Source organism: Abramis brama (assembly GCF_963993115.1).
Source record: "Abramis brama genome assembly, chromosome: 6".
Classification (NCBI taxonomy): domain Eukaryota; kingdom Metazoa; phylum Chordata; class Actinopteri; order Cypriniformes; family Leuciscidae; genus Abramis; species Abramis brama.
This window is the reverse complement of record NC_139968.1, coordinates 31,191,385-31,205,584: the sequence shown is the minus strand read 5'-3', so window position 1 is coordinate 31,205,584 and position 14,200 is coordinate 31,191,385. Positions and strand designations below refer to the sequence as shown.

The window sequence follows — 14,200 nt, the reverse complement described above, 5'->3', positions numbered from 1 at the left end:
TTTCATCCCTTTGACGTTTCCTTTGAGCCTGTAACTTATCTTAAAATAATTCAACAGAATACAAAAAAATAAAATAATAATTCATTATATTTATTGATTGACTGATTATTATTAGTAAGGCAGAATGTTTTGTATTGTAAAAAGGGATATACAAACATAACAGTTATGGGGAAAAAAAAAACTAAAATATACGCAATTTAAATTTAAAGGAGCATTTACATTTGATCAAATGAATTAATAATCACTATTCATGAATGCTATTTACTCAAATAAAATGTCATTCAAGAACATCTCCACTTTCCTGAGTATCTGATTAATCAGAGTTTGATGGTGACATTTGCTCTCTCTTCTTCTGTTGAAGACTTCTGGATCTGAATTCATAAACCAGCACAGCAACAGTAGCCACGCCCACCAGAGCAGAGAGAGCCAATCGGATCACAGCTTCAGTAACACCACAACAGTGGATACAGTCTTGTGCAAGAAGAAATTAACAACTTAAAAACAGTAATATAATTTATTTATTTGGTAGAAAAAATATAGGTCTGCTGACAAACCTGCACATGTGTGACAGAGTTGAGTGATGTTGAGATGTGTGGTCTGGTTGCTGATGGGATTGTTGATCACACAGCTGTAGGTGTTGTTATCCTGATATTCCACCTCCAGAGGTAGAGAGAGACTGATGCTGAAATCACACACACTGATGCTGGACAATACACTGATTCCTTTGTACCAGGAGAGATTCGCCCTTGACACATTCATCACTGAACACAGCAGTGAACAATTCTGGAACAGTCTGAGAACGGAACAGTCTCTGCTGATGACAGGAACTGGCAGATGAACTGCAAAATATTAAAGAATAAATCTAATTCAGTAAATAAGCATGCTGTTATATTTGTCACTTCATTGATATTTAAAACTGATTTAGTATATTTTAAGACTGGAGAAACTGGAAGAACTGGCTACTCTCTGAGAAAACAAAGGAAATTAACATTTGAACTTTCTCTTGTGAAATTAGCATCACCATTCCAAGATGAAATCACACTGAGTCAATCACCTCAGTATTGTACTAATCTACATCTCTTCCCTTCACCCCCCCCCCCCCCCCCCCCCCCCCCCCCCATCTCTTCTCTCTCTCTTGCTGAAATCACCTGAGATTCACCCAAAAATCTGTATAGTTTAATGTGAACAATTATCATACAACACTATACATGTTTGGTATCATTTAAAATTGTCTCGTCTCCACAAAAGTAAAACAAAAGGTAATAAAGTTTTTAAGAGTTTAGAGATATCTTACGTACAGAGGAGGGTGGGCCTTTCATGCAAATAGCATCCTGCCCTCAAAAAGTGTAAACTCTGGAGATCGTGATCAATGCAAATTCCCATTGTTAGCACATGTATTCATTTGAAAGAGGTTTCTGTCTTAAGTCTGAGTTAAAGAAATTACTCAAGATGCTCAGGGCGATTTCTAAGGAGATCAACTCGTAATGCAGAATGTCTTTCAGACACTCAGCATTATGTATACTATTTTCTTGAGTCAGATATACATCGTGTAGCGTCTGGACCAATCAGACACACACAAATTATTCATTTATTTAATGAATAATCCAGCAAACTCACTCTCCCAAATAAGGCTTGTGAAATGTCCCCCCAAAAAACGAACACACTGGCAGGATGCGGTGTCTTGTTACAGGACACATACTGAGACTGAGTTTTACGATCGAACGGAATGTCTCCAGAAAGCTGTGAATCTCACTTAAATACTGGCAGAGGAGGAGAAGTAAACCCTGTAATCCTATATATTCTATATATATAACCACTTGAGAAATGTGTAAACATTTTTTTCTTTTATGTGGTGTGGCTTTTGTATTCTTTTAAAAACTATTGGATTAAAGTTTCAGACTTTGCATATTATGGTTAACCAAATTATATGTGTAACAATAATGGCTCAAAGGGGAAATATTAAAAATAATCCATAATTACCAATTATGATTAATTATTAATATTTGGGTCAGTTAATTAGATTAACTTTGAGGTAAGCCAAATTAATATTACAATCAATTAATCAGTTCCAACGAACTCTTTGATTATTCATTTATTCTAAGAAAAGTGTATCTTTCAGGGTCACTGAAAAATAATTATTTCTTATTGTGTACAGCAATTAGAGCATGTAACAGGATCAAAATCGTAAAAGGGACTTTGTATGCAGAGGATCAGAAATCAAACTCATAATTGTGCACAAGTTTTATTAACTAAATCACAAACATAACTAACACTAAACAAACATAAATACATTCATACATCCATACATACAGGACCCCCTTTCCCCCCCCACTGGGCCCTGCAGGCCTCTCCAGGCCGAGTCAGCCTGCCTTTCTTAAATCCAACCAAGAAGGAAACGGACAACTCTTGCCTTAAGGATGCCGTGTGTTCCAGCATGGCCTCAACAGGCCCAGGGCAGGAGGCTTCGAAGCATCCAGGACATGTGCTCACTCCAGCATCAAGGACAACTTCAGGAGTTCAGTGACGTCATTCAACACGGACGAAGTCCCTCGCAACTTTCACCATGTGCTCTTTGTGTCCTGCCAGCCCAGAACGTGTAGGCCACAATCTGCACTCCAGCCATGAGAACAGCGACAATACAAGTTCGTCCTATCTTCTTCATCCAACGGAGAAGAAACGATTGCAACTTGCACCATGACTTTTGACCTTCACGGACCCCCCAACGGACTCATTTTTCAACCACTTCAAGAATTGTCCTCCTTCAAGTAAATCAATTTAATGAGGTGCTCTGAAAATGATTAGCTGATGGTTCTTTTCATACTAAAATAGATCTTGCTCCATAGTTCTATTTCCTGTTTCCGGTTCCATAACACTCACCACTTGACCTATGCCTGTATGGATGGATGAATGTATGTATGTATGTATGTTTGTTTGTTTTGTTTAGTTTAGTTATGTTTGTGATTTAGTTAATAAAACTTGTGCACAATTATGAATTTGGTTTCTGATCCTCTGTTTGCATACAAAGTCCCTTTTACGATTTTGATCTTGTTACATGCTCTAATTGCTGTACATAAGGAATAATTATTTTTCAGCGACCATGAAAGATACATTTTCCTTAGAATAAATGAATAATCAAAGAGTTCGTTGGAACTGATTAATTGATTGTAATATTAATTTGGCTTACCTCAAAGTTAATCTAATTAACTGACCCAAATATTAATAATTAATCATAATTGGTAATTATGGATTATTATTAATATTTCCCCTTTGAGCTAATTTGTTAAATTTTTTACCTCAGAACATTTGATGTTTTGTATTGATTATCCTTTAATTGATTCTGTAATTGGCATGATACATTTACCTGACATAATAAATTGTTACATTTGATTTTATGCTGACTTACTCTGAAAATATTGATTCTAGCAGATTAAGTTGCATCCATTGTTACCGTAAAGATTAGTAACAAACTGGAGTCCAGTTTTGAGTGGAGCATAGGGCACACCAACTGCGATTTTAGAGATCTAAGATGGCACTAGTTCAAGTGTACCTAGACTATAAAGACGAAAAAGGGAATTTCTGTTTAGGACAACAAAATGTTGATCGACAATAGCCTATACCTCTTATGCGCCTTACCTCTGTTTTAATGTAATGTTACTCTAACTTGGTGTACGTGGGAAACCATGACATGACCAAACCAAAGCTACTACTGTAGCTTAATAATGGTAATATTGGTCGGCATATATCTGTTGTAGTGGTCATGACCTCTGACTAGAGATAGTGTTCCTTTAATTCAAGTGTAAATAGATCCATGGAGACTATGCAAAATACTTTTAGACAGAGCGAGTGTGAAGGTGGCCTTCTAAACAGAATAGTCAATTACCGAGACCCAATCTCATTGGCTGATGATAAATCTTTAAAGCCCGTTTTCTCAAAATGACTTTTCTCTCATACTTCAAGTCCGAAATCTCCTCTTCAGTAGCACCTATATACACCAAACTTTTAAGTCTTGTACCTAGTTATATTATGAAGACATTTACAGAGGGATTTGTAAATATATTATTCCTAGCCTGATTTATATAACATATTATTCCAAAAAACATGCCGAAAATCATTTTGTAAGGCTATTGACAGTATTTTCTGATTTACAGGATAACAAAAGTAGATATCCATAAATCCCTCTGTAATTTTTTTTCCCATCTAATATGTGAACACAATGAAAACATAATTTTTAACCTGGCTTTATCCTCAAATTTCGTTTTTTAAAATATATGCAAATTAGCGCATATTTAATTAGATATGGCCTAACTTGCATATTTAAACATTAAATTACAGAAAACTTGTAATACATTTTTTTCTCATCTTAATGTAGGTAATCAACTGGGAAAGTTTCATGGTGATATCTGCTAGTTACAAATTTTACCCTATTCACCTGTAGTGTCTCGCCTTAAATAGAATGATCAAATGCGTAGCTTAACTATTTTATGAATGACCAATAACCAATAGGCATTCCAACCTAAATTCGAGGTTGTGATAAAATGGAGTCAGATAAAAGTTACTGTCTTTTCCACTTGGACGCGCAGAAACGCGGAAACCTTCACTCGCCATTGGAAACTATCCTTGGGCCAATTGGACGGGCCTTACAGTATTAAATAAATAATTGTTATGAAATGTTGATTATTAAAATAACTAATTCCAAGATTGCATAAATGCACAAAATAATCTGTGTATAATCACATAGTCTTATATATATATATATATATATATATATATATATATATATATATATATATATATATATATATATATATATATATATATATATATATATATATATATAAATTATACACACACACACACACACACACACACACACAAATACATTTTATATATAAACAGGGTACTCAAGTACTCACCATAGACTGAAACATTGAATGTGTTGAGCGGCGTCTCTGATCTGCTGCTGGTGACTGTATAAAGTCCAGAGTCTGTGGTTCTGGTGTTTGTGATGGTCAGAGATCCAGTCTTCTCATCCAGCTTCAGTCTGTCTCTGATTCTCTCATCAGGAAACTCTCTCTTATTGTTCTGTCTGTTGATTTTAGCTATGAGACTGTTGTTGTGTCCAAAACTCCACATTATCAGATCATCTGTCTGTGTTTCAGTTTCACCAGAGTTTAGAGAGACAGATTCTCCCTCAGTCACTGACACTGACTTCACTTCATCAACACCAAACACTCCTGAACAGCAAACAGAAACAGTTACTACATTTGGAGTTTTTGTCATTTTGGAATTGTTCTCTTTACTATGCAATGCAAGTTTAGTCTAATAAAACTTGAAAAATATTAGAGGCAAAATGAATAATGGAAACAGTAAAGAGCAGAATGATGTGCAGGTGAACACAAATGATGATGAGAAAGGCATGAGAACAAAAAGAAGAAAATAATCATAAACATTTCCTTTGTGGTTTCACAACATAAATATTTTTATGATCAGTCCTGGAACTCTTGAAAAATTGTGCAAATAAAGAAAAAATAAAGTATTTGAGTATATTAGTCTGGTAACACTTTACAATAATGTTCATTAGTTAAGATTAGTTAACTACCTAAGTTAACATGAACTAAGAATGAACAATACTTCTTCAGCATTTATTAATCATAATTATTAATATTATTTTCAACATTTACTAATACGTTATTAAAAAGGTTGTATTTGTTAACATTAGTTAATGTACTGTGAACTAACATGAACAAACAATGAACAGCTGTATTTTTATTAACAAACATTAATAAAAATAAATTAATAGATTAATAAAATACTGTAACAAATGTATTGCTCATTGTTAGTTCATGTTAGTTAATATACATTAACTAATGTTGACAAATGGTAATATAAATGTAATATAAATATAACTGTAGCCATATAAATACTCACCAGACAGACTCGAGAACAAAAAGAAGAAAATAAACATTTTCTTCAGCAGTTCACAAAGCAGTTTCACAACAGAACAGTGATAGTAAATGTTGAAGGTTGAAGCTGCTGGTCTGTTGTAAAGTGGTTTAGTGAAACTCTGTCTGTCAGTCTGATTAAACTCCAGTAGCACCTCCCACACAGACAGACCTATTTTGTTTCAGTAATTATTTAAGTTTAAGAACAGTTGACTTGATACTGACTTATGTCCTGCCGACTTAATAATTGAATTTTTTCTTTCTTTCTCGTAAACAGAATTAGTCTATTATTTCATTCCTTAATTGATTGATGCATACCATTAAAGTTATGGGTGCAAAAAAATCCCTGAATAGGGAGTTCTCAATTTTATATTAATAACATGAGAAATTTAAGAATTATCAGGAATTATATTTTCCCTGATTATCAGCATGATTGTAAATGTGATGTGATTTTTATTTTATAACAGTACGATAAACAAGAAGTTAATAACCTCACATTTTAGACACATATTGTCTGTTTTTGCTCCTTTTAACGAAAATAGCTCAAAACAAAGCAAGAGCAACAGAGCAAATACTCCAGAAAAAATAAAAAATACAACTTTTCTACCAAAATAAAAGCACTATCGTTTAACTTTTGAAAATATATAATATAATATAATATAATATAATATAATATAATATAATATAATATAATATAATATAATATAATATAATATAATATAATATAATGACTTTGGTAGTTTGTTCTGTGTTTAGTGTGCATGCTCTCTGTATAGATGTGATGTGGATGATTTAAGAACCACTAGGTTCATATTTGTTTTAATAATGGGATATGTTTAAATTATGTTTTCAGAAAGAGTTCACATTCTATTTTTTCTTTATATCAAGCAGTGTGGTTTTGAGAAGTCATATTCAGTCTCTGAAGGGCGGTGCTACTGGAGTTTAATCAGACTAACAGACAGAGTTTCACTAAACCACTTCACAACAGACCAGCAGCTTCATTAGCTTTGTTACGAAACCTTCAACATTTACTATCACTGTTCTGTTCTGAAACTGCTTTGTGAACTGCTGAAGAAAATGTTTATTTTCTTCTTTTTGTTCTCATGGAGTCTGTCTGGTGAGTATTCATATGGCTACAGTTATATTTATATTATATTTATATTACCATTTGTTCACATAATTCTGTTATTTATCATTTCCATTTTGCTTCTAATATTTTCCAGTTGTATCAGACTAATGGTTACACTTCACAATAAGGTTCATTAGTCAACATTAGTTAATGTATTAACTAACATGAACTAACAATGAGCAATACATTTGTTACAGTATTTATTAATCTATTCATTTATTTGTATTAATATTTGTTAATAAAAAAATACAGCTGTTCATTGTTTGTTCATGTTAGTTCACAGTACATTAACTAATGTTAACAAATACAGCCTTTGATTTTAATAACGTATTAGTAAATGTTGAAAATAATATTAATTATGATTAATAAATGCTGAAGAAGTATTGTTCATTCTTAGTTCATGTTAACTTAGGTAGTTAACTAATGTTAACTAATGAACATTATTGTAAAGTGTTACCAGACTAATATACTCAAATACTTTATGTGTTTATTCTGCAGTCCCTTTCAATAAGTATACATTGAAATTAGTGCAAAGTGAAGAATTGTTTTTCGAAATTACTAAAACTCCAAAATTACTAAAATGTCATTAATTAAGTTAACATGTCTGTTTGTTGTTCAGGAGTGTTTGGTGTTGATGCAGTGAAGTCAGTGTCAGTGACTGAGGGAGAATCTGTCACTCTAAACTCTGATACTGAAATACAGACAGATGAACTGATAATGTGGAGTTTTGGACACAGTCTCATAGCTAAAATCAACAGACAGAAGAATAAGAGAGAGTTTCCTGATGAGAGAATCAGAGACAGACTGAAGCTGGATGAGAAGACTGGATCTCTGACCATCACAAACACCACAACCACAGACTCTGGACTTTATACAGTCACCAGCACCAGATCAGAGACGCCGCTCAACACATTCAATCTTAATGTCTATGGTGAGTTAAAACACTTTTCACACTTTCGTTAATTTAATATCTCTACTAACAATAGCCACCGAAAACGTAAGTAATGTCTGTACAAATAGATGCATTTGTTTTTGAAAAATAATTTCTATAATAAATGTCCAACATCACAAGAGAAATCTGTCATCTTTGTCTCTTTTCTGAAAGTCATGACCATTTCCAACACATCTACAATTATTATGACCGCCGCTAGCGTAGCTAGCGAAAGTGTTCATATAGGGATTGTCAAATTTTTTTTTTTTTTTTTTTTTTTGTCACCTTACTGAATTTTTCGTCAACGATACCAGGGACACCGAAACACCGGGGAACATGAAATTTGGTGGGCATGTAGCCCCACTAGACTTCTACGGAAAAATTTCGTTTGGTCCCCGGGGGCCACTCCCCCCCCGCGCTGGGCCCCCCTTAACCCAAAAAAATGCAGTTTTTCCTAAATAACTACCTGAACCGTGGCACCGAGGATGAAGAAATTTTTATGGTATGTTCGTCTACTAGACTTTTACGGAAAAATTTCGTTTGGTCCCCGGGGGCCACTTACCCCCCCGCGCTGGGGCCCCCTTAAATTTTTCGTCAACGATACCAGGGACACCGTATAATATATATATTTGTTCTCTGTTTTCCAGCTCCTTTGCCTGTTCCTGTCATCAGCAGTAACTCTTCACAAAATTCTTCATCATCATCATCATCATCTTGTTCATTGGTGTGTTCAGTTGTGAATGTGAGTCGTGTGACTCTCTCCTGGTACAAAAGGAACAGTGTATTCTCCAGCGTGAGTGTGTCTGATCTCAGGAGCCTGTCTGATCTCTCTCTACATCTGGAGTGTCTGGATGACTCGTATAGTTGTGTGGTGAACAATCCCATCAGCAACCAGACTCTACATCTCAACAACACTCAACTCTGTCAGCCATGTTCAGGTACATCTGTGATGATATTTTGTGTTTATGTACAGATTCACTCACACTAATGACTCTCTCCTTCTCCTCCAGACTCAGAGTCTCTGATAGTGTTGATCTCTGCTGCTTCTGCTGCTGCTGGATCTCTGGTGATTGTTGCGGCATTCGGGATCTTCTGTATCTGCAGGAAACACAGAAAAACTGACAGAGAAGGCAAGTATTACCTACTGTATGAGTGTATATATGTATATGTGATATGTAAATATATATATATATATATATATATTTTTTTTTCTGTAATTATGAAACAGTTCAGACCCGTGATAGAGAGATCACTTACGCTGATTCAACATTCTACAAAAGACATAAATCGGTAAGAGAATTTATTTCTGTGTATGGTTTGTCTCCGAATTATTTTAGCATTGAGTCTGATTTAGGTGTGTGTTTAATGATTTACACAGACTAGCATGACATCACCACAACAGATATTTATAAAAGTAGTAGATCTATTTTAGTGTCCTTTTGTCTTCTGCTCTGATGTGTTTGTTATATAGGATCACAGAAGGTCATCATTTAGAGGTATTACATTATTATAACAAACTCTTATAAGTCATCAGAGATACATTTATTCCCCCAAAATATGAAATTACTACATTAAATACAATTTAAAATAACTTAATGAACATATTTAATCAAACGAACGAAGAGAAAAATACTGAAATATTATATCCATCCATTAGTTGCAACACAATTTCAATTTATAACTATTTTATGTTTTGGTGAATTGGTGGGTAATTCATATGAATTTGTACAATCTCATTTGTATGTTTTCCCAGTGACGGTATGTTTAAGCATGGACCTCCATACTTTTTGTCTGATAATCATACGTTTTTTAAATTGCCACCTCGTAACAGTTATGTTTTCCTGTGAGATTGTCTATTCTCCAAACCACTTGAAACCCGTTATAAAGAAACCGAAAGACCTGGTGTAGATACAGTATTTCAGCTGAGTGTGCAAGAGTAGATAAAGACCACTGTCTGTTTGTACATCAGCAAATAAAATAAAATAAAAAGCCGTTTAACAAGAAGAAATTTAGAGATGTTTTAAAATGTTTTTAGGAGGAGGATGATAGATAAATAAAGTGTACATAAAGTTCTTGCATATGACGGTGAACCTGCATTTATGTTTTCTTTTAGAGTGCTACGGATCAGGATGCTGTGGTGTACGCAGGAGTCACGAGACGTTAATCAACTCTTGATCAAAAAGTGATTCTGTTTTTGGGTTACTAGCTTTCTACACCCCAAATACAAGAGAGGAGATGGAATCACATGTTTATGCGTATACAAATACATGCACAAATCTCATTAAGTCATAGCACTCCAAAAGGTTTCAAAAGGGGGTTTTCGCAGTGATGTCATACACCAGGGTTCCTCAATTCTGGTCCTGGAGGGTCACTGTCCTGCAGAGTTTAGCTCAAACCCTGATCAAACTCATAAACCTGGAATTTTCTAGTTACGTTGAAAATCTTGATTCGTTTTAACAGGCATCTTTGATTTGGGTTTGATCTAAACAGGGCAGTGGCCCTCCAGGGCCGGATTTGAGGAAACCTGACAGAGAAGAACCATTTTTGGTTCCCCAAACCTTTCAGTGAACAGTTCTTAAAATAACACATTTTCTTATTGTGAAGAACATTTTAATACTGTACAGAAAATGTTTCCATTATAAAGAACCTTTTGTGGAATGGAAAGATTCCATGGATGTTAAATGTTCTTCATGGAATCATCAATGGCAAAAAAAAAAAAAAAAAAAAAAAAATTAAGAGTGTAGACAGGACTGGACTGGGACTAAAATTTACTTTGAACAAAACCAGCCCATCCGGGCTACGATTCCCCTTGAATGGGGTTAAGGTCTTAATTTAAGAGAGAAACAAAATAATAACAGATTTATATAGACTATTTTACAAATAAACTGCAAATGCAGTCAACAAAATGAATGTTGTATTTTTTTTTCTCACAGAGAAATGCACATTTGACAGTAAAACTGATTTTAAAATGTACTATTAAACAAATATAATATTTAATAGTTAACTTCTAATTTATGTAAGACACTGATATTGATCTTTCACGGGCTCTTAGTGAAATAACATTTTACCTCAATTTACAGTGTAGAAAACTGTGTCCTTAATTCATGGGATCCAGTATCCTTTGTAATTGCTTTAATGAAAAGTTACCCTAGTTCTTGTGTAAAATTCAAAGTTAAATTGTAGTAATTAGTAAGATCATGTAGTCACAGGTAAAGTCACGCTTCTCATATTATTGTTCCAGATTTACTGTTATTTGTGTTTTGTATCATTTAAAGGTTCTGTGAAGGAGTAACATTAATGTAGTATCAAATCAAAGTCAAAAGGTCAAACATTGTAACATTAGTATATTATATTCAATATTAAGTGATATTAATGGATTTATGTCGTAGCTTTTGAGCAGTGTTTAGGTTTTATGTTTGTATAGTTTTCAACATTTGTGTCAGTCCTGTGTGTGTGTGTGTGTGTGTGTGTGTGTGTGTGTCTGCTGATAGTGACCCTGCTGAAGCTCCTCCTGCTGGATGAACATGTTATTTCACCAACAGCTCTCTCTCACTGTGACGTTTTATAGTGAAAAATTCCACACACAAATTTTTATTTTATACAAAAAATTATTTTTTTTATAACTGTATGCCTCCTTTTGTACAATATTCAATAAAAATGCTTTAATATATCCTTTAAATTCCTCATTCTTGACCTTTGCAGATATCACAAATACAGCTCAACTCTTTGTTTATTTGATTCTACATCTTTATTCTGTTAGTCTTGAAATATAAAAGTCTCTTTTATAAAAAGTAATGAGTTCTTAAAAGTCTCTTTAAATATAAATACATGTAAAAACTGTCAAAAACTGATTCAGATTATGTGTCTTTATGTAGCTTTTACATGAGCATCAAACAAGACTAATATAACAATTGAGAATTGCAGATCTATAAGAATATCCCCTGACAATAACATCCACTGCTTTTTATGATATAAAACAAAATCACTTCATATTTCTTCTGGATTCTGCATTTATTTACATTTATTCATTCAGAAACTTAAAACAACAATGCCATTAAGAAAAACTATTTAATAAAAAGAATGAATTATATTCAGTGAATTCAAATTTAAACTTTATGTCTTTTAAAAGGTGACAAACTTTAATCTCATCATGGCTGCGGGTGTTTCTGTTGAAAACACCCTGTAAAACAGTTCTAGGAAGATGTTGACCACTGAAGAGGGAAATAACAATGAGTGTGAAGCGGAGAAGAAGAAAAAAATCTGACCACAATAAATGAATCATGGTCTCAAAGAATAAGTGTGTGAACTTTAGTCTCTTCAGTTTATTTTCCACTCTGCTCTTAGCTTGATCTTTATCTCTCATCATGACTATTTTAACACATTTCATCATTCATCTCTGTTGAACCCTGAGATCCACAGATGTTTGGCCTGATCAAGTTTCTCCAGTCTTTTTATCAGCTGTTTCTGAATCAGTTGTGTCTTTGGGTACAACATGTGTTTCTGTGCAAATATAAAAGCAAGTGATCAACTGAGAGCAGATGAGAGATAAGGTATGTATGTTTAGAGACACTTTAACCGTAAACGCTGTGGTTTAATGCGCTTCTGATAAAACAAACATTAATAAACAGTGTCACATGAATCTGAAGCTGTCAGGAGCTAAAAGTGTGAAAGAGCTGCAGGTACTTCTGCTTTTCTGCATGTGAATGTGTGTGTGTGTGTGTGTGTGTGTGTGTGTGTGTGTGTGTGTGTGTGTGTGTGTGTGTGTGTGTGTGTGTGTGTGTGTGTGTGTGTGTGTGTGTGTGTGTGTGTGTGTGTGTGTGTGTGTGTGTGTGTGAGAGATGAAGTGTGAAAACAAGAGCAGAAACTGACCAGTGCAGTGGAAACTGTGTTATTAATACTGAACTATGACATTCAGATCTGATTAATATATCATATTTTGTCATATTATGTTGATATATAACATTTTTAAATAATATAGAACATAGCTGTGTTTATTGTGATCCTGGATGTCACTGTGAATGATTTAGACTAAAGGTCAAAAGGTCAAACATCTCACAGAGAGCTGATCATCATGGGACATTTCATATTTATCAGCAGTTTATGACCAATATACATGAAACAGAATCATTTGTTAAACTTCAGATTCAGTCATTTGAACTCAGTTTAATGGTGTACAGACAGTACGTCTCTCCTAAAGACCCTGCTGGAGCACCAACTAGAAGTATATTTACCGGTTCAGTATGTTCCTATGTTATGTGATCAAGGCCTAATCCTGTTTCTGATATTGCTTCAGACTCAATCTGATCATCATCACTAGAAGCTCCTGTGAAAACTGTCAGTATTTTATTCATTCTGCATGTTTGATCAGGAAATATCAACAGACTTTATTTTCCTCACCGAACTCTGATTAAATGTCTTTAATATTTATCATAGTGAAGGTGATTGTAATCCTCTTTGTTTCCAGATGTAGGCCTATTCATGAAATGGTCTCCTCACAGTTACAATGTGCTTTTAAAATACAAGGACATTCATAATACTTTTTAAATAAAATTGAGGAATTGAATAGTATATGAAACACACAATAGTGTCTCACGTGTGTATTGTTTTCTCTTCTGTTCGCCCCTGCTGGTAGCTGTTGTAACTACACTTATAGAAACACAAAGCATCATATAACACTGTAATATTTCAATAGGCCTGTATTATATTTCAAGCTGCTATTAGAACAGCAGATACAAATTAAAAATAATTGAAGATGATTAAGTTGCAAATAGCCCTACTACAGCAATCAATTGAATGCACTCTTGTAACACAGATATTTAAAAGGACAGGATGGATTTCTTCAAGAGATATGTGAGTGAAATTACTTTGTTAGTATCTTGATGTGAAAAAAAGAAGAAGAAGAAGAAAAAAAAAAAAAGCTAAACCCAGCCTAAGATGGTTGGCAGGTATTGGTTTGTTTCCAGTCTGGCTAAGCTGGTGTTCAGCTGGTTGATTTTTTTTTTTTTTAAACCTTTCTAAAACCAGTCTGCTAAACCAGTTATGACCAGGACGGGCCTCATCTGATCCTCCACACTCCAGCAATCGTGTTCAGCTCCATCAGTTACATTGGGGTCAGTGAGTGTTTGTTGTTCAATGAGATTCTGACAGCCACAAGATGGCGCCACAACAGTGTCTGTATTAGGAGAAACATCTGGACTG

The 14,200-nt window shown here is 34.1% G+C and overlaps 3 protein-coding genes across 3 annotated transcripts in view; 2 read left to right on the top strand and 1 right to left on the bottom strand.

Annotated features, from left to right (window-relative positions):
- Nucleotides 1–11,671, top strand: part of LOC311085753 (uncharacterized protein) — a 40,870-nt gene extending 29,199 nt beyond the window's left edge. Inside the window, exons 3-7 of the mRNA XM_084118373.1 lie at nucleotides 7,691–8,002; nucleotides 8,650–8,940; nucleotides 9,013–9,132; nucleotides 9,231–9,292; nucleotides 10,116–11,671. Coding sequence (XP_083974499.1) covers nucleotides 7,691–8,002; nucleotides 8,650–8,940; nucleotides 9,013–9,132; nucleotides 9,231–9,292; nucleotides 10,116–10,166 — 836 coding nt within the window. The 3' untranslated portion in view covers nucleotides 10,167–11,671. The remainder of the gene's footprint in view (nucleotides 1–7,690; nucleotides 8,003–8,649; nucleotides 8,941–9,012; nucleotides 9,133–9,230; nucleotides 9,293–10,115) is intronic.
- The window catches only part of LOC311085782 (elastase-1-like), a 200,576-nt gene that overhangs the window by 162,890 nt on the left and 23,486 nt on the right, over nucleotides 1–14,200 (top strand). The window lies entirely within an intron of this gene.
- Nucleotides 71–6,044, bottom strand: LOC311085783 (uncharacterized protein). Its single transcript, XM_084118416.1, has 4 exons — nucleotides 5,929–6,044; nucleotides 4,914–5,234; nucleotides 555–839; nucleotides 71–471 (listed from the first exon to the last, which is right to left on the bottom strand). Exons 1-4 carry the CDS (start codon nucleotides 5,963–5,965, stop codon nucleotides 314–316), a joined length of 801 nt encoding a protein of 266 aa, XP_083974542.1. The 5' UTR covers nucleotides 5,966–6,044; the 3' UTR covers nucleotides 71–313.

What these genes read in the sequence shown, in the direction of transcription:
- LOC311085783 (XM_084118416.1), bottom strand. Translation starts at nt 5,965, where the DNA reads ATGTTTATTTTCTTCTTTTTGTTCTCGAGTCTGTCTG. An exon ending in ATTCAATGTTTCAGTCTATG is followed by an intron (nt 840 to 4,913) that starts GTGAGTACTTGA and finishes AATATTTTGCAG; the next exon opens with TTCATCTGCCAGTTCCTGTC. An exon ending in ACTCTGTCACACATGTGCAG is followed by an intron (nt 472 to 554) that starts GTTTGTCAGCAG and finishes TTCTTGCACAAG; the next exon opens with ACTGTATCCACTGTTGTGGT.